This window comes from Aotus nancymaae, unplaced genomic scaffold, assembly GCF_030222135.1.
Source record: "Aotus nancymaae isolate 86718 unplaced genomic scaffold, 86718_ANA_hifiasm-v0.15.2.pri h1tg000001l, whole genome shotgun sequence".
NCBI lineage: Eukaryota > Metazoa > Chordata > Mammalia > Primates > Aotidae > Aotus > Aotus nancymaae.
This window is the reverse complement of record NW_026988412.1, coordinates 12,244,449-12,271,291: the sequence shown is the minus strand read 5'-3', so window position 1 is coordinate 12,271,291 and position 26,843 is coordinate 12,244,449. Positions and strand designations below refer to the sequence as shown.

The window sequence follows — 26,843 nt, the reverse complement described above, 5'->3', positions numbered from 1 at the left end:
CAAATTTACTGCTTGACTCCATTCCCTTTAAAAGGAACTGGCTCCGTGGTCCTCCTTCAAAGCTCAATTATAGACATATATCTTCTTTATAGGACATCATGTACAATAAAGAGGAGCAATAACTGAAAATTTAAAAAAAAATACTTTTGAGAGCACTGTGAGAGGGACATTCCATTTAATAAACATCACTGTGGTTACACCGCCCAAACATTCACAGAAGTTCAGCCATGGGCCTGAGAACCTTCTACTGGACATGGTGACTTTTGGGGACTAATTCAAATCATATTTTTATGCTCCAGCCCTTTCCCCAGGCTCTAAAAATTCTTAAGAATGTCGTTAATGAGAGGCAGTCTACTTCAAACCAGAGGACCACCTCACTAAAGTCAGGCAAAATGGCAGAATTCATAGCCCATTACTCATTAACTTATTTGGAGCTGCCCTTCAGTGAAGTAAACATTTTTGAAGGGTTGAGGCCAAAGTAAACACCTGGATCAATTACACATAGTTCCCTAATCCTCACATGGACATCACTCCCCATAATTCCAGTGTGAAAATCTCACAGACTTATTAGCATTTCCAGATACTACAACTCAACTAGAAAACAGCAAAGTTGTTTCTATGCCTATCAGAAAATGAAGACTGTATTAACTTTGCAAGAGAGAAGAAAGTAAGATTACTTATAACACACAGGATGTTTTTGGCCTCATATGGAGTCTGATCCACATGGTGGAGAAAGTCACATCTACAATCGAAATGATCAGCCTGCTCAAAACTGACCAATCCAGAATAATCCTTTCAAATTCACTCACGATAGCAGTTGATCAGCCCCTAGGGGATACAACTGTTCTAAAGAGTGGCCAAGTCATCCACTTCTGTTTAACCCATTATGCCTTAAAAGGTTTAGCTCTCCACAGTTTGCTGGAAAAAGGCTAACAACTGAGTGCATCCTTCCCTCCCTGCTCCCCTCTCTGGTACATTCAGGAAGACACAAACCGGGTGAGACAACTGGGAGCTCCTTACTGAGAGTGTGAAGTGTGATGGCAGCACAACACGCGATTTTGAAAACATCATGAAATGAGATAAATCTGGGGAATCCACATCAACTAGAAAAAAACTGGAAACATTTGAAGAGGCCTTGGGATCACAAAGAGAGTGAGTCTAAACATTGAAGAGCAGGTATTAAATAGAAATAATGAAAGGCAGGTTCTAAGGAAAATATCTGTGGCAGACAAGATATTCAAAGTTCTGTTCCAGGTTCTCCCCAGGGACTCATTGCCCTAAAATTCTGTCCAGTGTGGTTCTCTCATGCCCCACAATGGTTCTTTCATGGCTTATTCTCCAAGGCCAGGATTAATGCTAAGATCTAGACTAACCCAATAATGGACATAAATGGTCTTGGCCTTAAATTTTCAGGGATCTAGCTGCAGGCTCCTCCCTGAGATCTGAGGAGGTTTTTACTTATTAATTTCATCTTAAGGTGAATGCTAGTGGGAGGATTGTGTCCCCAGAAGGTTCTGTGTCTTAGTCCTGGAAATCTAAGTGAAGTACCTTTTGTGCCACCAGTTTATGTGGGCACGTGACAGGCACTCACATACACAAGGGTCACTGCACGTGGCTGCAGGAGTGCATGCTGCTCTGCTCACTGGGTTGGACTGGGGTTTCATCTGTGCCCCAACCTGCGTTCACTCCCTGAGGAGGCACTCTGCTTAGAAGGCAGATTGCAGACACTCACCAAATTCTACAATGTTGTTGTTGGCAAGAAAACCAAGCCCCAATGTCTCATTTAATTGACAAAGAATCTAAAACCTGGAGAAATTAAACAATTTAGCTAAGACCGTACTATTCATTCATCCTATAGCCAGTACCAGACTCCAAGGCAAGTCATCTTTCATGAAGCCACACAACCCCCCATTGCTGAACATCTGTAAAAGTTTTGATAGCCCTGCCTAGCTGAAGAGTATTGGAGTAAAGGTACATCTAAAGTGTCGGGATCTTGCTACCTGGCAGTTGCTATTAGGTTGTAACAGGAGCAGAAAAGTAATTAAATGGACGTGAATTGTCTCTTCTGTTTAATATACAAACAAATCGCAGTCAGGCAAATGAAATAATGTACATATAAGTATTGAGCACTGCCCAGCCACGTAGTTAGCATTCTACAATTCCATTCATCCATTCATTCAGCACTTTCATGTCGCATGTGGCTGTGATGAGCAGATATTGTGCAAGACACTGGAGATTCAATCGAGAACAAGTTTATGTTCTAGAAAGAAAACTGACAATAATTGATTCATAAAAAATAAATTATTGTAGATTGTGATAGGCACTTAGCAGGAAAAGATAGTGAATAACTGGGAGTTCCTATCAATAGAGGGTGGTCAAGGAAGGACTTGCTGGAAAAGTGACACTTGAGTCCTGAGCTAGGGGATAGAAGGACCAGCTCTGCAAAGAACCTGGGAGAGCCAGTCAGGCAGAAGGAATCACAGACACCAAAGCCTTGAAGTCGGAAAGACTTTGGCATGACTAGGGTGGAAAAGAGACTGGAGAACAGTGTGTAAGGAAGAAAGTGGCCCATGAACTTGTAGAAAAAAGCAAAGGCTTTGCAGGTCATAATAAAGAATATGGCTGTTCGGGGCTGGGCGTGGTGGCTCACGCCTGTAATCCAAGCACTTTGGAGGCCAAGGCGGGCGGATCACCTGAGGTCGGGAGTTCAAGGCCAGCCTGACCAACATGGTGAAACTCCGTCTTAAAAAAAAAAAAAAAAAAAAAGAATATGGCTGTTCTAGGATTGGTGAGGAAGGAGCCATGGAAGAGATTCTGAATGATGGCTCCATCTCATCAGTGGAGAATGATAGGGAAGAACATAGATATGTTAGAAAATTTCATAATATTCCAGGTAAGAGGTGATGGGATGTGGACCCACTAGAGAGGAGTGGATGGATTCAAGACACATTTCTGAGACAGAGCCAACAGGATGTGCTGGTGGATTGCATTTCAGAGTTAAGAAGTGAAGAATCAAAGACAGCTCTAGCTTTACAAGGGTAGGTTCGTGTCTGTGGATTTATATGGGACAAGTGGAACATGAGATGTCTATGGGACATGTAAGTGAAGATAGTAGCAGGGAAGTTGTCAAGTGGACAGGGAGCCAAGAGTGAGGTGTCATGACCAAAGTGGGAGGAGGAGAACCAAGAGGGGTGGTATCACAGAAGCCAGGGGAGAAGAATGCCTTACGGAGAGAGGACCTCTATCGAATGCTGCTGTGAATACAAAAAAGATGAGAATAGAGAAGTGCTCATTCAACCTGGCAACACAGCCGTGGCTGGAGGCCTGAATGAGAACAGTTGCGGGGGCATCATGGGAACAGACTCCAGTATCTACTGGGTAAAGGAACAAATAGAAGCCGAGGAAGTGGAGATAGAATATATAGATAAGTCTTGCAGAAGTTTTACTATGAAGGGGAGATGTGTAAACATGTGGTCAAAGAAGAGTTTTCGGTTCATGTAAGATTAGAGATACCAGGGCATCGTGATGCTGATGAGAATGATCCAGTAGAAAGGGAGAGATTGTTGATGTGAAACTGAGAGAGGAGAAATGAGGAGTGAATTCTTCAAGAAGGCAAGAGACTAAGTGTGAGCATTGGCCTTTCACAGAAGCAGGAAAGCTTGTTCTGTGTAACAATTGGGAAGAGAAAATGAGCTATGCAGACAGGAGTACAGATAGAGTGATAGTAATAAAAGAGTTGCCATCCCATGACTCCTCTTCCATCAGTGAAATGTGAGGTGAGGACAGGTAGGACATTTGAGGAGAGTAGATATGAAATGGTCATCTTGGGTACTGGAGCAAGTAAGGTTGTGAAGGAAGGGCAGTTGGATTTTGGAACAGTGCTTAGTATTCATTTGAGGATTTAAGGCCATGAATCTAAAAGCAAGTTTGTCAAGTTGGGTGTTTCTATTGTTCCCATCACCCACCTGCTTGGCTACTAACCTACAGAAGTTGGATCACTGGGTTCAACCAAAATGGAGGCATTGCCAGTCAAATACATAAGGAGAAGAGAAGGGGCAAGCAGAGTTGAAGGGCATTGTAAGGAAATGATTAAGATAAAAGAGCACATATTGAAGAAGTAAAGCAAAAGCAAGAGAAGGCTAAAGGGAGGTGAGAAAATGGTGCTGGCTTGGAGAGTGCAACAAGTTTTAAAACTGGAAAAATGAGCTAAAAGAACAGGAATTGTCTTTATGTAGAAGGTTTACTGACATAAGGTCTACGGAAGAGGGTGGTTGAGACGCAGTAGAGGGAAAAGGCGTGGAAAGGATGTGGGAAGTGAGGAGGTCCACAAACTTGGGAGGTCATTTACGTGGATGTTGAAGTCACCAAAAAGGATAACAGGAGCTCATTGGTAAAGATGACTAAGCCAGAAGCTGGACTTTTCAATGAATGGAGAATGCCCAGAAACTCCACAGAGCAGTTGGAACATCTAGCTTCTTGAAAGCAGCAGGATTTACTTGTTTGGTTTTTGTTTTTATTTTTCGGGAGGAAGGGGAGAAAAGGAAAGGAGATAGCCATGGGACCAGGAGGATCTAGGAGAAGGTTGAGGGGATGTTCAGAGAAGTGGAAAATGAGAGGTTGATTATAATGGAGTAAAAGTCCTAGAAGGTCCAGTAAAAGACAGGTTTGGGAAGGTGAAGGAAGACAGGCTGAGTCCAATTAAGTGTTCAGGGATGTGTAGAGTGGAGAGCCTGGTCTCTTGAAGGCAACGGGGGGAGCCATGATGGGAACGGTCCTGTGCTTCTCTTTAATGGAGGTGACACACTTTTCTCATTGGCATGGTGGCTTCAAGGCTGTTGTTTCTATGCTTATTTAGGCTGGTATAAAAGCATCAGATAAGGGGAAGGAATTATTTGAGCCTCGCTTGGCGAGGTTGGCAGCCATAGCTTGAGACATTGGGTCCCTTAGCGTTCATGTGTTAAGTGATGGAAGCTGGTAGTTATACAGATTTCACCTGATTTTATCTACTTGTTTTTGTCATATACTTAAAATAGTCCCTACCATGGGCCTATTGAGTATTTGATTATTTGCTTAATATTCAAATTTTTGAGTATTTGATTTTTATTGACTGAGTATTCGATTAATATTGAGTATTAATTTTTTTGGGTATTTGATTAATATTGAGTATTAATATTAATTATTTTGAGTATTTGATTAATATTGACTTATTTAACCCTCAAAACAACTCCTTGGGGTAGGCACTAGTATTATCCTCATTTTACACAATAAGGTTAAGTACCTTGTCCAAGTCACACAGATAGCAGAGGTAGAGGCAAGATTTGAACTTTGGCTGTCTGGACCCCAGAGTCCATGCTTTTAATCACTGTGACTGTGTAGCTTGGGGAAAAAGTTCTTTATTACCAAAAAGAATTCTTGCCTTGAAAGCCAGAAGACATAACTTTGAGTCCCTACTCTGTCACTAACTGGCTGTGACCATGGGCACAACATTTAACATCTTTCACCGTCAGCTTTCTTAGTGGTCAGTTCCATGCAGTCATTCAGGGACCCAAGATGATGGAGGCCATGATGTCTTTTCTTAGCTCCCAGCTCAGAAGTGGCACACATCACTTCTGCCCACATAGGTCATCCCTTGATGCGAGATGACTGGGAAATGCATTCCCTGACAAGGGTTGCCTCTAGCTTGGCACAGAGACATGTGTTTTTGGTAGAAAGCTAGCCCTCTCTGCCTCATTACTCAATATGGCTTATAGGCTCAATATGGCTTTTAGGACTCTGCCATGCTCCACACTTAGGGCTGTACTCTCAGCTGTTTGTCTTCTTCCTGTCTGACCTCTAGGTCTCTCTTATTATAAAAGCAGTAGAATGATCATCTGAATGCCATTAACTGCATGCATCCCCTCACTTTTTCAAATATAAGCTATGAATCAAAAATTTAGCCTTTCCCTAATGCCAAAACCCAGGGAAGAAATTAAGCGTGCCCAGAATTTTAAGCAATATCCATTGCCTTTAAGTGTCTGTTTGCACTATGTCTATCCATTAACTAATCACCAAAACATAGTTTCAGTAGGAATTGTTACAATCCATTTGATATGGAATGACAAGACTTAGAGGTTCACAGTATTTCTGCAATTAGAACAGCAGGTACAATTTTCCTGAAATAGTTAGATATTTGAAGGGAAGATGGAATTGTTTCTCAATTTTCCAGATAATATATTTGCTTTAGTGGAATGGGGATAGACCTCAATGCTCATGGTATTTGCAGAAGGGAGTGTTTGTCTATTACCACATCTCCAATGTAGACATTGGTGATTCATCTGCAGGTCAGCAAGAGAGCCCTGTTGGCCAGTTTAGGAAGGTCACATTTATAGACAAATCCAAACAAGGTACCTTGCTATCCTCTCTTTTGTTCACAGACAGACAAGATAAACCTAGGCAAAGAGAAAATTTGCCTCAATCTTGGATTAAATACAGTGGTCTGCTTGCAGATTCCAAGGTAGAATTAAAAGTCTACAAGAGCAGAAGACTTGATTCAAAACAGCTCATCTCTGACTGGTGTTTATGTGGGCAGAGGGGAATCTCTCAGCACTAAGCTGACCACAGCTCACATAGAGTTGTCAGCTGAAATATGGAGGGTTACCACTGCTGTAGAAGATGTCCTATGCCAAAAACTAGCCTAAGCTCATGAAAATATGCAGTTGTTACTTATTTGGACATTACATGTCCTAAAGTCCAACAAATTATGTGGTAAGGCAGCTTTGTTATTTGTTTTTCACACAGCAAGATAACTAGTGAAAAGAATTTAATGATAAGCAAACATATTTCATATGAAAACATATCAAAGAGATTTATTTAGCATGAGGGTTATTCCACAGTTCACAAGCATGGTATTACCTTTACTGTATACTGCCACAATTTCAACACAGATAAAGAGATAATGTGGTTGCTTCAAAATCCTTGACCAGTTTTTTTTTTAACCATCATTAGGTATTTTGGTGTCATATACATTTGTGGGATGACCCCGTTTTCTATTGAGAATATGTGTCTCCCTTTTCATTCCCCTAGAAACAAACTGCCTATACAAAGTCAAAACGGAGTAAGATGTGTAAAAGGGAAAGGTGTGTTTCACCTAAGCGTTGTATTCAGGAACATCTGCTTTGCCTGGTGTGTATGGCGTTAATTTCCTGCCAATTTTCTATTGAAAGACCCCTTGAGTCTTTTGAAATTGAACATCAAGTCATGTTTCTTTAATCAACTCTAGGAAACAGTGAAAGAAAGGAGTGGTCGAGAGGTTTCTTTTTATAAAACATTCCTAAAATCAAAAAAAGTCTAGAAGAAAGAGTATGCACAACTTTGGGCCATGAGTCTGGGATTTTAATATCAAAAAGCACTTATTCCCTGCCATTCCATGTTGGTTAAATACCTTCCTTCCTGTATTAGTTATCTATTGCTATGTAACAAATTACCCCATACTTGTTTTACCCCATAGCTACTGAAAAGAGCACGTTTATTATCTCAGAACCTTTGTGGGTCAGACATTCAGACACATCTTATCTGAGTCCTTTGGCCCATGGTCTCTCACGGGCTACAGTAAAGGTAGCCCTGAGTTCCTTGCCATGTGGGCCTCTCCGTGGTGCAGCTCCCAGGATGGCAGCTGAATTTATCAGAGCAGGTAAGTGAATAAAGCCAGAAAAGAGTATGAGCAAGACAAAATCCACAGTCTTTTGTCACCTAATCTCAGTAACATTCCATCATGTTTGCGATCCTCTATTTGTTAGAAGCAAGTCGTTTGCTCCATCCCACCCTCAAAGGGAGGGGATTGCATAAGGCTGCGTAATATTCCAGGAGACGGGGTCATTGAGGGCCATTTCAGAAGCTGCCTGCCATACCCCTTCCAGACGTACATGGGTACCTGCCCATTTCTGTTTGTCCCAATAGGGATAGTTCCTCTGCACGCTCTAGTGTAGTTACCTGGGTCCATCCTTTTCCAGATTTCCTTAATTCCTTTGTTTCATTTCATTTCTAATTTCTCTCCTTTCATGTCAATTCAAAATAATGCTTAGTTTCATCTTCTAAACTCTTGCTCTCCTCTGCTAACAAACTTCTAATCATTCGCCTTTCCATGCCTCAAAACAGATATTGAAGAACTCCATACCTGAAACGGATCCACCTTTCCTGCCCCTCGCTTTACAGGCTGCATTTGCAGCCAAATGAGACTCTCACTATTCCTTGCACCCACCCACTCCAACGTTCTTTGCCCTTTTTCCAGTTGCAAAAATTCTGGACAGCCCACAGAAGCTTTTCTGTGTGCCGGACGTTGTGGCTTATGCCTGTAATCCCAGCACTTTGGCAGGCTAAGCGGGGCAGATCACTTGTGGTCAGGAGTTCGAGACCAGCCTGGCCAACATGGTGAAACCCTGTCTCTACTACGAATACAAAAAAAAAAAAAAAAATTAGCCAGGCATGGTGGCATGTACCTGTAATCCCAGCTACTCAGGAGGTTGAGGCAGGAGAATCACTTGAACCCGGGAGTCAGAGGTTGCAGTGAGCCGAGATCATGCCACTGCACTCCAGCCTGGGCAACAGAGTCAGACTCCGTCTCAGAAAAAAAAACCAAAAACTTTTCTGTGAACTATTGAGGTAGAAATGGGCCCACTTCTAAACCCTCACATCATGGTTTATCCACTGAGTAAATATTGCATTCTTCCTGCTCCATGCCTATCTGTGGGTATGAAGCATCCCTACTCCCCACTCTGCCTGCCAGGACAAAGGAAGGGCCATGAGACCAGCAATAGGAGCTTGCTCCTGTTACACCCACGGCATTCAGTGTAGCTGCCTGCAAATGGAAAGTGCCCAACAAAGTCTGGAAGGTCAGGGAGTATTGTGCTTTCCAAAATGCCTTCGCCACATTCAAGAAGGCAGAGCAGACACTGTTTTTTCATTTTACACGTAAGAAACCTGAGACCCAGAAAGTTTATCTACTTGCCTGAAATGGACAATGGCAGAGCCATGATTAAATTCCCAAATTCTAGGGCCTTGTCCAATCCCCCAATGCCCTGGCCTTATAGGAAGAAAGTAACTGATTTGGGATTCTCCATTCATATCTTTTCTTTTTTCTTTTCAATGTAAAACCACCTGACTGGACTTGGTTTTTAATAAAGCAATTTAGAGTCACTTGATAACTCCTGCATTGTAATGAATATCCTTCTCTTTTATTATTTTTAAAACCATTCCAGGAGAAAGAAGGGAGTGAGACAGATATTTTTAAGAAAAGAAAAAAAGGGCTGGGCCCGGTGACTCACACCTGTAATCCCAGCACTTTGGGAAGCCAAGGCGGGCAGATCACCTGAGGTCAGGAGTTCAAGACCATCCTGGCCAACATGGTGAAACCCCATCTCTACTAAAAATACAAAGCCAAGCATGGTAGCACATGCTTGTAATCCCAGCTACTTGGGAGGCTGAGACAGGAGAATCACTTGAACCCAGGAGGCAGAGGTTGCAGTGAGCCGAGATCACACCATTGCATTCCAGCTGGGCAAAATCTCAAAAAAAAAAGAAAGATAAAAAGGAGAGATTCAGAGGCAGAAAAAGGGTCTGGGTCTACAATTTCTTGTTCTTCTGTGAGGTAACCTTTTCAACCTACTGAAAACACAGCATCAGGAAACATTATATCTTTAAGTGTCAGTGTGTCCCTTCCTGACCCTGATTCACAGCTGCACCTCTAATGAAGTTATCAGCAGCTTGTAGCCTGTACACGTCTGGAGGGTTCCAATGACCCAGGACACCTTTGCTGGATGCTATGGCTGAAACTACAGCATTGCTGGCAGTAAAGTGAGGGGGGTGTGTGTGTGTGTAGGTAGGTAGGTAGGAGGAGCAACTTAAAAGAGAGACTTTCGCATGAGGGATAATTATTTCTCAAAACCCACCATCCAGACCTCTGTAGGCAATATTTTGAATTCAAAATGACTTTCAGCCAAGTCGTGTTTGCACCTGGGAACTGTGAGAAGTATTGAAAGCTTCATAAAGGAGATGAAACCTGACCGTGACAGGAAGTGACTTACAGCCCCAGAGGCTCAGATGTATTGACATAAGGTAGTGAAGTAGGAAAGAATTATGGTTTTCAAAAAGAAGTAGGATCTTGGTTTTGCTTTTATCTCAGTATGATGTGTGTGTCCTAGAACAAAATACTCTAACCACGGTGCAAAAGTGACATTCATGCAACAGGAGTAGTCTAAATCCTTTGCCTTTGTGGGCCTGATACAGAGGAAAGTCAGAATTTCCTCTGACTTGTTTATCATGTGTCAGTATTGTGGTTTCCAAGTGCTGTGCAAACCTGATTTTCCAAGTTCCAGGTGGGCTATGTGGGTGATGGCAGCATCCAAAAGTGTGGAAGAAATTAGCTAGAGCCAGCAAGTTACTTGCAGACTGAGGTTGCGGCCGCTGATTCGTAGTAGTACGTTTCTTTGTGTGCACAAATTGTCAAATATTCTTATTCTGTAGCATTTAGTCGCTTGATTCTTCTTTATGACCATTTCTTGTTGCTCCACTTGAAGCAACAAGGGGTCTGATGTCCAGCAGCAGGTGATTATCCAAAAATCTGAGCATTATCCAAAAAACTGCATTGCTGGTGTATGAAATGTCTTGGAAGAACCATGTCAACTGGAAAATTTGATATTATTTTGAAAAAATGATAGGCCTTAGCAGTGAGATGTCTCCACTCCATAGAAAGCTATTTTTTTAATGCAACATCTTGCCTGACATTCTGCTTCGAGATCAATCTCAGGAGAATCTTGAGTTTAACAAAAGCATGCTGCATCATTTCCCAGCAAGTGATTTCATGATAAATAAGACCATTGAACTTTACCTCTTGAGCCAGGCCTCATAATACTAATTTCTACCAGTTGTTCTTCACATGTACCCAGGGTAAAGTGTGCTAAGTTTGTTTTCTCCTTTCAGTTCACTTCTTTTCCTCTCCTTCATCCCAAACCCGGGGTTAGAGGGACAATTTGAAACAACCTAAAGGGATGGCACATGATGACTTTTGAGGCCATTCCCTCGATCCCCAGATGTTTTCCTGTTCTGCATGACTTGCCGTTTGGGGGTGAGGCAAGGAAGCCAGTGGAATAAATATATTTCTATCTGCAAAACCGAGCACTGGCTTTGAATTAACATGAAGGAGCAAATGGAAAGGAAGGTGAAAGTATATGACGTAAGAGAGTTGATCAACATGAAAATACTGGTAGAAAGTGCTGTGACTTACTAAGCTCCTTGTGCAGGAAAAAAGCTGTTTATGTTTAGGTAAGATTGGATAAACATCATGGTCAAGTTCATGTGCCCCACGTACATGTGGTCAGCTCAGAAGCCCTGAAAAGAACCTGTTGCTTTATCCAAATATTACTCATTGCTGGGTGGAAATTTTTAGGATGATTTTTGAAAACATAAACAAAATGAGGACACAAAGACCTAGGGGGAGAAAAGTCAAATCTCACAGGAATCAAGTTCCTAATGAACTGTTCTCCCTACCACTGAAGGTACTGAAAACAGGCATAAGGGAGATCAGCTGTGAATCTGCCCATTTTACAGATGGACCAGGGCTGGGAACCTGGTGTAGCCATTCCAGGCCAGCCTCCCCTGCCTCCCACCCCTAGTTCTGCCAGCAGACCACTGCCACCAGACATGAAACAGGCAGGCCAGCTAGAACCCTTCTGTGCCCCGGTGGACAGACATGGCAGGGACCACACGGAGTCCATTCTTCTCCAGCAAAGTAGTGATGTGTTCCAGGCAAAAACCCAGTCGAAGATGTTTTGGACCAAAGGAAACATTTATAACCAAATTATACACCTCGGAAAGTAAACGAGCTTTCATTTTGGAAGGAAACCCCGCCAGGCTCTTATTATTTGCACCACAGTCATAAAGTTGGTTTTAATCTCTGCAGTGGAATGCTGCCGAATTGGCCAACTGGCAGGCTCTGGTGGTTTGAGTGGGGACCACTTTGCCTTTCGGAACACACAATGGGAAGCAAAGGGAAGTACTTCTCCTGAACCATTTTTCTCAGGCTCCATCATTTTTTGTTTTGTTTTGTTTCCTGGCATGTTCATTACAACTTTAAAGCAGACTCCTTTCTGCATACTCTTTTCCTTTTTTCTCCTTTGCAAAAATTCCTGGGGCCTTCCAGAAGAAGGCTTAATGTAATGTTTCCTTTCCAAATTGATGAAAATCCAAGAGGAGGCCCAAGAAAGTCTATAATGGATTTCCATTGATCGCTTCAAGGCGAACTGGATATAAAAGCTCACAGTGAACAGAGGAGAAGAGCTATCAAGCACGATCTCTTTTTCTACCTTAACAAAGAAATCTCGAGATTGAAAACTGCTCATATTCGGCTCCAAGGATTCATGCCATGAAATGACCATGTTGATAGGGCAGCCAGAAGGCTTAGAATTTCTAGGATGGCCTAGGTTTCAAATATTTTATGCCATTATCAGATTAGGCAGTGGGTACTGTATCCAGTTTTAGGTTTGGAATAAAGAGGGCCCCTACTAGCTTTCAAGGATGTGGCTGGGTGCTTTCAGTTAAGAAACTCCCCTGATAGGGCTCAGAGTAGATTCAGCTTGCAGAGAATTTCACATATACTGAAGTTGTTAGACTGAAGTCCTTGGGGGCATATGGAGTTTTAGCAAACAGAGTGGAAAAGTCACGAGTAATGGGCAAGGCTTTGGTCCTCATTGATTGGGCAAACCATGGCAGCACAGTTAAGAATGCCAAGCAGTTTCTAAAACTCACTGCACATTGGAATTGCCTGTGGATCTTTTTAAAGTCCTGGTGCCTGGACCCTTCCCCAGACTCCCTGATATGACTGAGGCATCAAGATGTACCTTTGGGAACCCCTGCTGTGGACTGTAAGCTCCCTGAGGGTAAGATTCATGTCTATCTTGCTCCCTATTGTATTTCCAGTCTCTGGAACAGCGTAATTGGCTCTTGGTGATTATATATTGAATGAGTAAATGAATACATGCCCTGCAGCTCATCTGCTCACACATCATCAACATGAATCCTAGCTAATTAAGTGATTTCAGCCTTTAAGTATGTTGGGTGGTTTAGAATGGAGTGTGGCTTACATTCTAGGTCTTCTTTGCCCTCATCTGTTTTACCCTCTGGTTCTCCCTACTGAAAACGTCCTGAGAATTATTTTATCATCTCTTTGTAGATCACTTTTAATATTCATGACCCAGAAATTTTATAACTTATGACCATTGATTGCTTTGTATTTTCCATAAGTCAGGAATTTATACTTTAGTTGTTCTACTCCTTGGATTTCTGCATCCCTCCCTATAATACTTTTAATTATTCAGAGATCAACCCAGTAATTTTTTGCCAGTAAAGCCCTGGGGATTTCTTTCACCCAATAGCTGAATGGTGAGCACTTGTCCTCTCCTTCTGATGTTGAAGGTTTTCACTTCCCATGCCCTGCCTCCATCCCATCTCACCCCCCTTCCACAGACATCGAATTCTGGCAGTGGATAAGTCAGCTTTTATTATAAAAAAAAAATGTTTATGGAGACTGTCAGTTCTTAACCTTCAAACTGAACTATGCTTTTTGTATTTTTCCAAGTGATGGAGAGTGTGAAGGACTAATGAAAATGGAGCGTGAAGAGATCAAACATGCGTCGTGGAATCTTTGTTCAAAACCTGGAATGGGAGAAATTCCGCTTTGCAGGGGAAGGCAGATCCCTGGGGATGGGATCCTCTGTGAGTCGGGCTAAGGGCCTGAGATCATGATCTGGCATGAGAGAAAGTGAGGTGCAGGGAGCAAGGGGACCAGCGCGATATGTGGGAGGTAGAGATCATAAGACTTTCTTTTTTGAGAAGCTAGAAATATATTTCCTTTGGTCAGAGAGCAAGCAAGAGTTGTAACAACTCTATCTTCTTACCTTCTCAAGCCTGCTTTCAAAAGTCAGGATTTTGAAAGAAGCCATTCATAAGTTTGTATAGCATGCCATGTTGGAGAACGTTTTGCTTATCATGTGACTTTTCTGTACACCACTGGGGAGGGTGAGCACTTAGAACTTGGAGCTGACCTCTTAGTAACTGAATACCCAGGACTCTGGTTAAAAATGGGTTTGGCTCTACCTAAAAAGTCAATCTTTATAGCTACAGACTTGGGGAGTAAGTGGCAGAGTCCAAGCTGAAGCAAACAAATGGCATGTTCACAGGGTGAAGTATAAATTTGCTGGAGGAAAGCAAAGCTCTGGTTGCTATGTGAGGTTTCCAGTTGGAGGATGTTAAATTTGTCTAAAAAGAGCATTTTCTTGGGTTGGATTCTTGGCAGCACTTGGCCCTGTCTGTGGAGCCTTAAGACACAAGAGTGTGAATGGATCCCTCAGGCCTGTTTTCCAGAAGATGTCCCTGGAAAAATAAGGAGCAAGTGCACAGGGGAGTTGGTGAATGAATACAACTCAGGGAGTTACACTTTTCCCTTGGGAGTGGGGACCATTTGGCTTTGATGATGGCTGCTGTGTACATGCTGGGAACAAAGAGAGTGTCCTCCTTCACCTTCATATATGAATCACTGCTTTAATCAGGAGAACCACAAATTAGGTGTTGGATGGTCTGAGATTTATCCTTGCTGATGGGTTCATCGTAGGGAGGCTTTTGCGGCATCAGGGAGCTCTTCAGTTTAAAGAGGAGCCATCTTGGCTGGGCGCAGTGGCTCATGCCTATAATCACAGCACTTTGGAAGCCAAGGCAGGCAGATCATTTGAAGTCTGGAGTTCGAGTCCAGCCTGACCAACATGGTGAAACCCTATCTCTAATTCAAAAAAATTAGCCGGGCATGATGGCACATGCCTATAGTCCCAGATACTCTGGAGGCTGAGGCAGGAGAATTTCTTGAACCCAGGAGGCAGAGGTTGCAGTGAGCCAAGATTGCGCCACTGCACTCCAGCCTGGGCGACAGAGCAAGACTCCATATCAAAAAAAAGAAAAAAAAAAAAAGAGGAGCCATCTTAAAACCATGGTGATAGTAACTTGGCCTTTGGGGCACCTGAAGGAAACTGTTTTTCTCCACTCTGTCTCCCACCTTCTGTCTTCCCACTTCTCTCATGTATGGATAGATAATTTATCAAATCTCTTAGGCCCCCCTGGGGTTCCCGGGCCCCCTCTCAGGTCTTGCTTAATCTTCTGCCAGACCTCTGAGCTAGAAAAGTTTATCTCATCCAGTAGCCAATCTGGACCCAACCTGTCCTTCCCCATGGACCTGTGTGGCTTAATTATTAGAACAGACACACAGCGAGGGAGAAATCATGGGAGGACCATTGCTGCCCCATGTGTGGTACTTCCTACCAAAGCAGGCCTGGCAAAGCTAGCATTTACTGACACAAGGAAAAGCAAGAAGGAGCCAAGTCTCACAGTTCACCCCCTACCTTCAGGGTGTTTGACCTTTTCACCTTGCATGTTGATCTCTTATGTCACTTGATCAGCGGGCAGCCTTCTTCACCCAGTGACCCAGAGGGTGAGGAACTCTCCCTTCCCTCAAGGTGTTATCATAGGGGCATCTCTGAGGAATGGGTGACCACTCAGAGGGTCTCCCCAGGCTGGAAGGGATGCTTTGGAGCTCATTTGCTGTTGATCTAATTATGCTTTTCCAAGATAAAAGTGCACTCTTTGAGAGCCCTGTGTTTCCTGGAAAGCATCTCCCTTTGCCAAAGTGCCCTTCAGAATGATAGCGCCTTGTCTACTATCAGCCACTCTTCCTCACCTTCTCCTGGTGAGAGCAGAGGTTCTCAAGTGTGAGCCTGCAGGGAATCGCCAGGAAGCCCTGCTCAAACACCCACTGCTAGGCCCCACCCCAGAGGCTCTGATTCTACAGGGGAATCAGCATTTTAAACATTTCCAGGCGATTCCAACACTGCTGGTCTGGGACCCCTACTTTGGGAACACATGAACGAAAGTAATAACTCAGTATTATCCATTTTTCTGTGAGCTCAGTTAGGAAACAATGGGCTGTTTCAAATATCTTAAAATTAAAAAACAAAGCTAAATTAAAATGACACATACATATCCATATCCGTATATATATAAATATATATGTTTGTTTATACACACATGTAAAAAACACACTAATAAATGTGTGTTTATCGGCTGGGCATAGTGGCTTATGCCTGTAATCCCAGCACTTTGGGAGGCCGAGGCTGTTGGATCACTTGAGGTCAGGAGTGCAAGACCAGCCTGGCCAACATGGTGAAACCCCGTCTTTACTAAAAAAAAATTACAAAACTTAGGTATGGTGGCACATGTCTGTAATCCCAGCTGCTCGGGAGGTTGAGGGTAGGGGAATCACTTGAACCCAGGAGGCAGAGGTTGCAGTGAGCTGAGATCATGCCATGGTACTCCAGCCTGGGCAACAGCAAAACTCCATCTCAAAACTTAATTAAATTTGTATTTATGTCTGCGAGTATATATTTATATTTATAAAACCATATACACATACTTGTAAATATGTGTGTATATAGGTATACACAGTTGTACATATAGATATAAAATATTTGAATTCATATTTGACTTTGAAGAAAAGCAAGCAGATTCAGAAAATGTTCAGAATCAGAATTAATTCAAGCGAGCAAAAAATCTGCCCCACATCTCCTGCTGAGTCTGGTTTCTGCCCCTCCTGCTCTCTGTGGCTCTGCCAGGGCTGCCCCTTGGTGCGCTTGCTGGGTGCTCATTGGTGACTTGGTCACGGGCAGATGGCAGGAGCCATTGGCACCACCAGCACAGTCTCTCTATTCTCTCTGGGCAAAAGGAGAAGCTGGGCACTGCCCATAAGTAGAATAATTTCAGGTAATAAATACTATAAATGAAATAAGCAGAATGATGGAGGGGAGCTTTTAAAGGGTAGGAAAGATCACTGGTTATATAAGATGATCAGGAAGTCCTCTCTCTGGAGGTGACATTTAAGCTGAAACTTGAAGGATAGGAGAGAGAATGATGGCAAACTGGACTAGGACAGTGGCAGAGGAATTTGAAAAATGGATAAAATGCTCTTTTTGTTGTAGGCAGGTATAAAAGGACTTGGAGATGTTAACATGGCTAATATCATTTACCCCATTGTACAGTTGAGTTGACAGTTCAGTCATTATTTGTGTGTGTGTTTTTAGCCAGAAACTGGAAAAAAGTGAGTAAATGTCTAATAATGTATAGAAAAACAAAAGTATGTATAAGGAAGAGAAGTAATGAGGAGCGAGGAGGGATTAACTCTGCTGAAGGTCAGGGAAGGTTTACAGAGAACCTAGTATCTAAAAAGGGTTTTAAAGGATGCATAGGGGTTTTCTATACGGCTAAGGGAAGGAAAGACTTTGCAGGTAGCGTAGACACAAGTGTGACCCTAGTGCATCTATTAGCACTTATAAGCCTCTGTATGAATTACAAGTCATTTCCTCTGGGAAGACAATATCCCTTCCTCCAGTCTGAACTTCAGCCCTTACTTGCCCCCTCACCAGACATCTTTGTACCATGCACAAATTGTACACTGTACATGGCATGGTAGACCTAAGGGAAACTACAAGGAGTCCACAGTTCCCATGCCTAGCAGGCTTTGAAATCTTGTTTGTTCATCCAGCCAGCCAACCAGCCATTCATTCATTCAAAGGATGTTTAGCAAAGTTTGTCGGTATTTTTGGTGAGACTGCAGTTATAAAGAGGGAAAGACAGTTTGTAATTTAGTCATGGAAAACCATGAAGATTCACCAGGTAGTGACACCAAAGCAGCCAGTGGGAGAGCGTCAGGCTGGGAGTTCAAAACCCTGTGTTCTGGGCCCTGACTCCTGTGTCACCCTCCTCTTCAAAGATCCTCTAGAGGCCGGCCGCAGTGGCTCACGCCTGTAATCCCAGCACTTTGGGAGGCTGAGGTAGGCGGATTGCCTGAGGTCAGGAATTCCAGACCAGCCTGGCCAACATGGTGAAACCCCATCTCTACTAGAAACCTAAAAATTAGCCAGGTGTGGTGGTGTGCACTGTAATCTTAGCTACTCAAGAGGCTGAGGCAGGAGAATCACTTGAACCTGGGAGGCGGAGTTTGCAGTGAGCCAAGATTGTGCCACTGCACTCCAGCCTGGGTGATAGAGTGAGATTCTGTCTCAAAAAAAAAATAAACCCTTTAGATTATGCTTTGTTAAAAAGGAGAGTTAGATCCCAAAACCTATCTTGTGCCCTTTCCCTGATCTTGTGCCCTGCCCCTGATCTTGTGCCCTGCACATGCCAGGCAGGTCCAGCATGACTATTCTCGAAACTAGTTATATTTTAATAGGGGATTACAGAGATAAAATGGCTTTAAAACTCAAATGACTGAAACACTAATCACTCATTCCATCCTCAAGGCGGACCCTTTTGGAGAGGTTGGCAATTGGTGGTGTTGGTCCTTTCTCTGCATTCTGAGCACTCTCTTTACACTGAGGTTGTTGGAAGAGGTATTCACTCTCTGGCAGCTGCAGCCCACACAGGCTGCCTTTTGTTGGCCCTGCTGGTCCAGCTTTAAAGCCTCCCTGGAGTCAGCCAGAATTCACACACCCCTAGTAAGTATGAGCCGGGTGACTTTGGCAGGATTTCAAACCCCAGTTTTGTCATCTGTACATTGGGGGTGATAATTATATCCACCTGGTGGGAAGCTTTGAGAGCCAGTTGGTAGAAGTGATACATAAAAGTGTTTGGGCAAGACTGGCACTGAGAAGACATTTGAAAAAGGTGAAGGAGGTGGAGGTGTGGCTCTCACTAGAGAAGATAGGGGCTGGGCCTGAGGGGAAAAACAGGGAAGAGAAAATACAACAATATGAGAGTGCTAGGAAAGACTAATGAGAGAAGGGAATAATAAAGAGGAGAAAAGAAGTGTTCTTACCATACAGATGCTACCCATTTACAGGTAAGAAAGCTTGAGCCACAGGGAAATAACATGCCCAACAAGAGGCTCCTCTTTTTTCAAACAATGTATTTCCCTGTATGCCTTATTGGTTGGAAAATAAAATAACAGTAACGGAGAAGCTTGGCTTCTTTAAGAAAGTATTGGCCGGCACGGTGGCTCACGCCTGTAATCCCAGCATTCTGGGAGGCCGAGGTGGGTGGATCACCTGCGGTTAGAAGTTCGAGACCAGCCTGGCCAACATGGTGAAACCCTGTCTCTACTAAAAATATAAAAAATTAGCCAAGCGTGGTGGTGGACACCTATAATCTCAGCTACTCAGGAGGCTGAGGCAGGAGAATCACTTGATCCCAGGAGGTGGAGGTTGCAGTGAGCCGAGATCGTGCCACTGCACTCCAGCCTGAGTGACAAAGAAAAAAAGAAAGTACCAATTGCCATTTCTCTCTGATTTTCTTTCTATTTTCTTGTGTGCATGTGTTTTTGGTAATTATGTAAGTTCTATGTGTAAATAACATATAGTAGGGAGCACAGATCATATGTGTACAGCTCACTGAATTTACACAAAGTGAACATTCCTGTGTAATCAGCTCCCAGATCAGAAAACAGAATATGGCCAGTGTCCCAGGAGCCCCCAAGGGCTTCCTTCTAGTCACTGGCACCCCCACATCACCTCTGCCCTGACTTCTAACAGCATTGATTAGTTTTGCCTGCCTTTGAACTGTATTTAAATAAAATCACAAGTCATGTGCTCTTTTGTATTTGGCTTCCTTTGCTCAATATTGTGTTTTTGAAATTCATTCATGTTGTTGGATGTGGTCATAGTTTGTTCATTCTCATTGCCAGATAGTGTTTCATTCTATGAGTATTTATTTTCTATATTTATTTGACTTCTGCCTTCTATGGATGGCCATTTAGGCCCCATCACTTTTTTTTTTTTTTTTTTGGGATGAAGTCTCACTCTGTTGCTAGGCCCAAGTACAGTGGTGCAATCCTCGGCTCACTGCAACCTCCGCCTCCTGGGTTCAAGCAATTCTCCTGCCTCAGCCTCCAGAGTAGCTGGGACTATAGGCACGCACCACCACACCCAGCTAATTTTTGTATTTTTAGTAGAGACAGTTCCACCATGTTGGCCAGGATGGTCTCGATCTCTTGACCTCGTGATCCACCCACCTCGGCCTCCCAAAGTGCTGGGATTACAGGCATGAGCCACCGCGCTCAGCCTGGCCCCATCACTTTTAAATTTCTACCCATTGGTTTAGCAAGTTTAGCAATGTGATGACCCCAAAGCAATCCAGGTTGGGCCTGGCTCTTTGTGTCTTACTTCCTCTGTTCTTTGCCTCATCTGACCTACTGAATAGCTCTCATGTTTACATAACGTACTGTGTGCCATTTCATTCCCAACTTCTTCCCTCTTGAATCAGTGATAATCCATTTTTTTATCATCACTATGTCTATGGATTTTGTTAACGAGACCTGATTAACCCTAAGAAGTCATTACACTGCACAAGTAAAGCAATATTGGGCTGGACTATTATCTAGATGTGTATTTTCCTTAAAAAAAAAAATGAGGCCAGGACTTCCCCTACCAAACCAAGTCGGGAGCAGAGTTGAGAATTAAATCTGTATGTGTGTATGCTGTGGGCCAGTGTTCTTGAGCCAGTCCTCTGAGAACTGTTATTCTGGAGGGGAGCAGCATTAGGGGAGGCCAGGGAATTCAGAGTGGCTGCAGACTCTCTTGTTCTAGCCAACTGCAGGGTAGACATTAGGACAGCACCGTATGGTGAAAGGATCAAGGATTTCAGAGCCTACTTACTGTCTAGGGGCCTCTCAGTCTCAATATCCTCATCTGTGGAATAGGGGTACTCATGTAGCTCACATGGATGTCATGAGACCAGATTCAATGTTTAATGCCTGGAATGGGTGATACTATAGCTGTGATTTCTCCCAAGCATGTCTTGTGTACCCCAAATGTTCTGTTTACCTCTCTCAACCCATTTTCTACTTTTCTCCATCCTGATTTATTCCTTGGGCACATGATCTGAATGTATTACATCAACAGACTCCCTTGCTGTCTGGCTTCTGATTGGGTTTGGCCAACGTTAGGCATGGCCGGAAATGAAAGCCCACCTTACCTCCAACCCCACAACTCTCTCTTTCTCTTTGGTTAACAGTAGCCTCTCCCTGTTCTTGCATCTTCAGGCCTGGAGAATGTGAGCTCCCCCTGGCTCTACTGGCGCTGGATACTAGAGCATCCTTGGTGGTTTCTGGGCACTTTGTCCAGCTATGTTAAGTTGTTCCTGTATTAAGCTCTCCATAGTTACCCACTTGGAGGGTGCCATTCATTTCCTGCTCAGACCCAAACTGATACATCCTAATATTATGATGTTTATACTGAGGAGAATAATAAACATGTTCTCTGTTGAACATCTCCCCCTTCATGACCACATCCCAAAAGAAAGCCTCTGAGAACTTGTGATTCTCTTTTCTTGAACCTCAGTTAACTGAGGTTCTCATGGTAGAATTATCATTGGTGAGAATAAAACTGGGAGGAGCTTTGTTCTCTAGGATCAGAGGAGGGAATTGTATGGGGGCAGGGGGAAAATGAAATGGACGGAAGGAGTTTGGGTGCCTTCTGGTGCATGGGCTTCTGTTCTCCCCGTAAGGATCCTCATAAGAGGAGAAACCCAAGGGAAGTCCTGCTCACAAGCCATGGTTCTCCACACTGGTTTCGGCTTGTTAGTGTATTAGACCAACATCCAGAGAGGAGTCTCTTAGAGAAAGCGATAGAATATAAGACGGTGATGTTGAAGACCTTATAGATGGTGAGTTGTGGTATCATAATTAAAAATCTGGATAGTTTTACTTCCTTACATTGAAAACTTCCACTCCTTCAGAATTTCCCACTTTCTACTTTGCATTTTATATGGATATAAGCATTTCTTAACTTACCCTCTGGAATCTAAATTTGAAGACAAAAAACTGTCCACATAAAATTTTTATAATAAAAATGTGAATGTCATACAAATAAAGCAGAAGCACATGTCAACTACTTAACTAAATGATGAGAGGACGAGGAAGATGCTAATGCCGCGTCAGAGCATTTGAGAGACAGGTATTTATAAAGTTAGCGGGGAAAATGATGGTGAAGTAAATGTGTAAACATAAATAAAGCTGATTAATGTCCTGTAGAGCCATAAACCAGTCAGCGTTGAGTTGTTGTTTCCACTAGACAAAAACGTTTGTATATCTACAGAATGAAAATCTACAAGTTAGCATGTAACTTTTAGTTTGGGCCCTAATCAGTAGTAAATAATATGCCGAGCAAAGATACATGCTCCTACAGAATTAAATACTTTGGGGCAGGCCTGTACCCCAGGACGAAGTGATAAACTTGCAGTCATCCTTTTGCTTCATTTCCAAGTTTTAGAAAAGTTGTCTTAACAAGCCATGTGCTATTGGCACTGTCTCACCCTAGCACAGTACCTGGTACATAATAAATACCAATGAAGTGTTTGTTGAATGAATCTCTATAAGCTACTTATAGAGAAAGGTTAGCTAAGTCAAGAACCCACAATTGCATCAGCTGCCAGTTTTCCAAGCAGGAATCACACCATTTCCCTGGAGAAGAACGGAACAGCAGTCCAAACAGGAGCGATCTGTACAGGCAGGTGGGGATGGGAGCAGGTGCCGGTGGCAGCAGCTTCCTCTTCACCTCTGGCTATATGTGGCAACATGACAGCTCTATAATTGTTTTACAGTGTCAGGAGGGGTCCTGTTAATCAATGAGCCTTACTAGTTTCTAGCGGCACACAGAGCTGTACAGGTGCATCGTGAAAGTACAAGGGAGAACTGTTAAGTCTCGGCTTCGGATCTTTGAAAAACTAGCATTGAAGCTGTTACCAAAAAAGCACATGTCAACGAAGGAAGTAGTTGGCAGGGTTTTGGAACTTTCCAACAGGTTTTACCCAGCTTTGAGTTAATAGGTAGAAGGCTAGAGAGAAAGGAGATGATATTCTAGTCATTGTGAACCACTGGATTTTATTTAATCTCCCCAACCTCAATTTGATGTTTTCAGGATTTGAAATAAAGTATTTTTTTTTTAATTAGTGTGAAATAATTTCTCCAGAGCAAGTGTCTCTTTAGGATTCCATTCCAAGGAGGTCAGAATTGAAAGGGGTGAGAGGCTTTCTGCAAATCTCATTCGATCTCACCATGGTCATTTTACAGAAGAAATAACTAAGGTCCTATATCAGTCAGATTTTGCTGTGTAACAAACCACACTGGATTCATTAGCTTAAACTCACAAGGATTTATTATTTCTCACGACTCTCTGGGTCAGCAGGGTGGCTCTCATAGCCAGGGTAGGCTCAGCCAGGGCTGGATGGTCTAGGATGGTCTCCATCTGAGTGACTGGCATTGGCCGGCTGGCAGATCTGGGATAAATTATCTCTGCTACACACATGTGTCACCGTGCAACAGGCTAACTTGGCCTTCTTCACGGAGTGTTCTCAGCATTCCAAAGAGCAACAAATATAGGCAATCGTAAGGCATAAGCAATTTTTAAGTCTCTGTTTAACTGTTGACCCTTTGGCTGCAGTAAGAAGCTCAAAGAAGGCCGGGCACGGTGGCTCACCCCTGTGATCCCAGCACTTTGGGAAGCTGAGGTGGGTAGATCACCTTAGGTCAGGAGTTCGAGACCAGCCTGGCCAACATGGTGAAACCCCGTCTCTATTAAAAATACAAAAAATTAGCTGGACATGGTGGCACGCGCCTGTAATCCCAGCTACTCTGGAGGCTGAAGCAGGAGAATCACTTGAACCCAGGAGGCGGAGGTTGCAGTAAGCTGAGATCATGCCATTGCAATAAGATGGGCAATAAGAGCAAAACTCTGTCTCAAAAAAAAAAAAAAAAAAAAAAGAAGAAGCAGCAGCTCAAAGAGTATGGGAAGCAACTACCTAAGGCATAGATATTTGGAGAGAAGAAAAATTTGTGGAAATGTTTGCAAACCATTCTCCCATAGGTGCAAAGGTACAATAACTTACCAAAGCTTACAAAACAGGAGGAAGAGGCAATGCTGGGACCCAGACCCGGACCTTGACACTCCCAGCCCAGGTCCTTTCCACAGTGCCCTGAGCCCTTTTCAGGATTCCAAGGTTAAGGTCCAATGACCTTTAAAACCCATTTTAGAAGTACTTGCAGCAGAGAGATTAGTGATAGTTTCCAGTGGGGGTTCTTAACTTTAGTGTTGAGAAAGATCCATCTCCTTAATTAGAATAATAACTTGGCAGGGCTCCTCAGGCCACCCCTACCCCAGACCTCAGCTTCTGAACTCTGCCATCCATGTTTGGCTTAATTTCCTGGTTCTCCTTCTCACCAACAGAACACCAGCCTTGGCCTGGGGCTTGGATCCCATCATTCTATGTGGGAAGACACAGAATCGCTGCAGGAGATGTTCGCCTTCTGGTGTCCTGTTCAACGCCGTCTCCCTCTGGTCACAGGAGGACTTAGATACTTGGGCCTTTTAGGTGCACTCATGATCTGGTGCCTCTTCAAATTGGGTCCTGGAAAACGAGTCCTAGGCAGTTACCACTCTGTTTTCTTTGCCAGTAATGGAGAAAGCACAACTTGGAAAGTCACCGATAATCCATACTCATTAATATTTGTTCAAAGTTTGACCTAAAGAGGTGGCTGAGCTCTCGCTGGCCTGAAGAGCAGGGACTGAAGCCCCCTGGTGGCCACTGGTGGCCTGGCCTTTATTACCCTGAGCAGGTTAGCTGTAGCCTCGAAGACATATACAAAGCCCTGCCCCTAAGTGCATGCTGAGGATGGATGGCTTCACACCACAAGGAGTTTATCAAAGTGGTTCTGGAAAGTATCATTTCTCCTTCTCCCTACATTTGCAGGGACGTTTTAGGTGATGAGTGAAGGGTTTGTTTTTTTTTCTTTTTTATTTATTTATTTTTTAGCCAAACTTGCTTTCCACTCTTGCACTCTACTTCTTACATGTTTTCTTAGGCTTGAAAGAATAATTTCTCTTTCATTTCAGTTCATTCTCTAGCCTAATAGGACATAAAATAAATGGGTCCTGGAAAAGTTACCACTCTGTTTTCTTTGCCAGCAATGGAGAAAGCATAACTTGAAAAAATTCACCAATAATTTACACATTTTCAAGATCAAAGCAGTTTACAGAAGTATTCGAGACAAGCCGGTGAAGTGCTGATTGATGATTTGTCAGCCAGCCCCAAGAACCTTCAGTGAGGAAAGATGCACAGGGATGGGTGGCCCCTCCACCCCAGAGCCAGCTCGCTACCCAAATGCAACGAGATGACCATTCTTCTGAAGCCTAAGATAATAAATGAGGTCACAGCCAAGGCCTAAAGTAAACATCCTTATGATACATTCTGCCATTTCTGCCATCGTAACTAGGGATTCCTCAGCTCTTAGTCAGACCTCCACAGCAGGCTCCATTCCCAAACCAGGGCAGAGACCCTCCTGAATTCTTGAACCATGATGGGCCTGTGTCACTAGCCCTCAGGACTGTCGTCAGAGTCCCCAGCAAAGATTGAAGCATATATATGGCCATTTCCCCTCTGCCAGGAATAGTTCCTAAAGGGCATTGCATTGTCATGCTTGCTATAAAATACAGCCGTTGACATTTGCTCTGTTCCAGCTGCCTGAAGGGGAATGAATGCCATCACACCCGGGCTCTGTGAGAGCAGCAGCTGGTCAGCCTTGTCATCCGTGTCTTCATGGTGCAGTTTGTCCCCAGTGCATCCTGGCTGCCTCTTTCCAAAACTTCTCAGCACAAGCCCCAACAAGCTCCCGCCACCCCCTGCTTCCACTCCTAGGACTGTGGTCTCCATCCATCTTCCTGAGCATTAAGAACAAATGTGCCCCTTCTAGAAATCTTATTTTATGCTCTAAAACTCATGTTATTCATTCTCCTGGTTTTCTCTTCTTAGCAGTGCCTGCTCCTCAATCATGTTAACGATAATCAGTGTGCCATTTTATTCTTTTATCTCCTCAAACGGCAAAAACTTTTGCTTTTCCCTTTGAAATACCACTACTGGCATTCTTGAACTTATTTTTAGATGTGTGGGAGTGTTCCAGACAAAATCGATGCTCGGCACAGATAAAGCCCTGAGTGTGTTTATCGTGGGTAGAAGAAAATGGAGTGTTTGAATGTCGAAAACACACAGCCATATGCCTGGGTGCGGTATGGCTTCCTTTCATCTGGAAAAAGGAAACAAGCATTGTCGATAATAATGTGCAGATGTCCAGCCCCAAATGAGGACATATTGCTAATTAACTATATTGCTAGTTTGTTTTAAGGAGAGAGGCTGTAGTGACATTAATTGTAATCTCTGTTGTTTGTTGTTCAAAGTCTATGAGCCCAAATGCATTGCTAATAATATCTTCTTTAATATCTTCAACAGAAGATTCCTAGGGTTTTTTCCTTTAGAATCCCACATAAAAGCCACATTTTGGGTAATGAGGCCTGTAGCCTGAGCCTAATTAAAACAAAATCTAATGAGGCCCTTGTTAGCCAATGATAACTTTAGCCATCATTATCATCAAATAGTACTTATTGGTTGCCCCCTGAGCTTGTGAAATTGGGGGAGGGAGGAGTTTGGAGACTGAAGATAGGGCCTGTTCTTTGCCTTTCAGAAATTTGCCATCCAGTCTGCCTCCAAGAAGTCTGCCTGGTTGTGTTAATCTGGGGAATAGTTACCAGTTTTTGTCTTAAAGAGAAAAAAATACTAAACTTTTCTAGACAGCCACAGTTTGTTACTAATTTGTGCCTCTTCTGGAGGTTCTGAAAGTGGTGAAATCATCTCTCTTCTTCAGATGCCAGTCCTTGATTGGTGTTTGCAGGATAGGGTAGGTGGCTATTTGCAGACTGGGGCAGTGACACTTAGCTCATTTTTTCCAAAAGAGGATG

General features: G+C 43.3%; 1 protein-coding gene across 3 annotated transcripts in view; it reads left to right on the top strand.

Annotated features, from left to right (window-relative positions):
* ISM1 (isthmin 1) overlaps nucleotides 1-26,843 on the top strand; it is an 80,658-nt gene that overhangs the window by 17,347 nt on the left and 36,468 nt on the right. The window contains exon 1 of one of the 3 annotated variants that reach the window (XM_012475008.3): nucleotides 12,725-12,908. The exons of the other annotated variants lie outside the window; for them this stretch is intronic. Coding sequence (XP_012330431.1) covers nucleotides 12,864-12,908 — 45 coding nt within the window. The 5' untranslated portion in view covers nucleotides 12,725-12,863. Of the gene's footprint in view, nucleotides 1-12,724; nucleotides 12,909-26,843 lie in introns of those variants that run through there. 3 annotated transcript variants of the gene reach the window in all.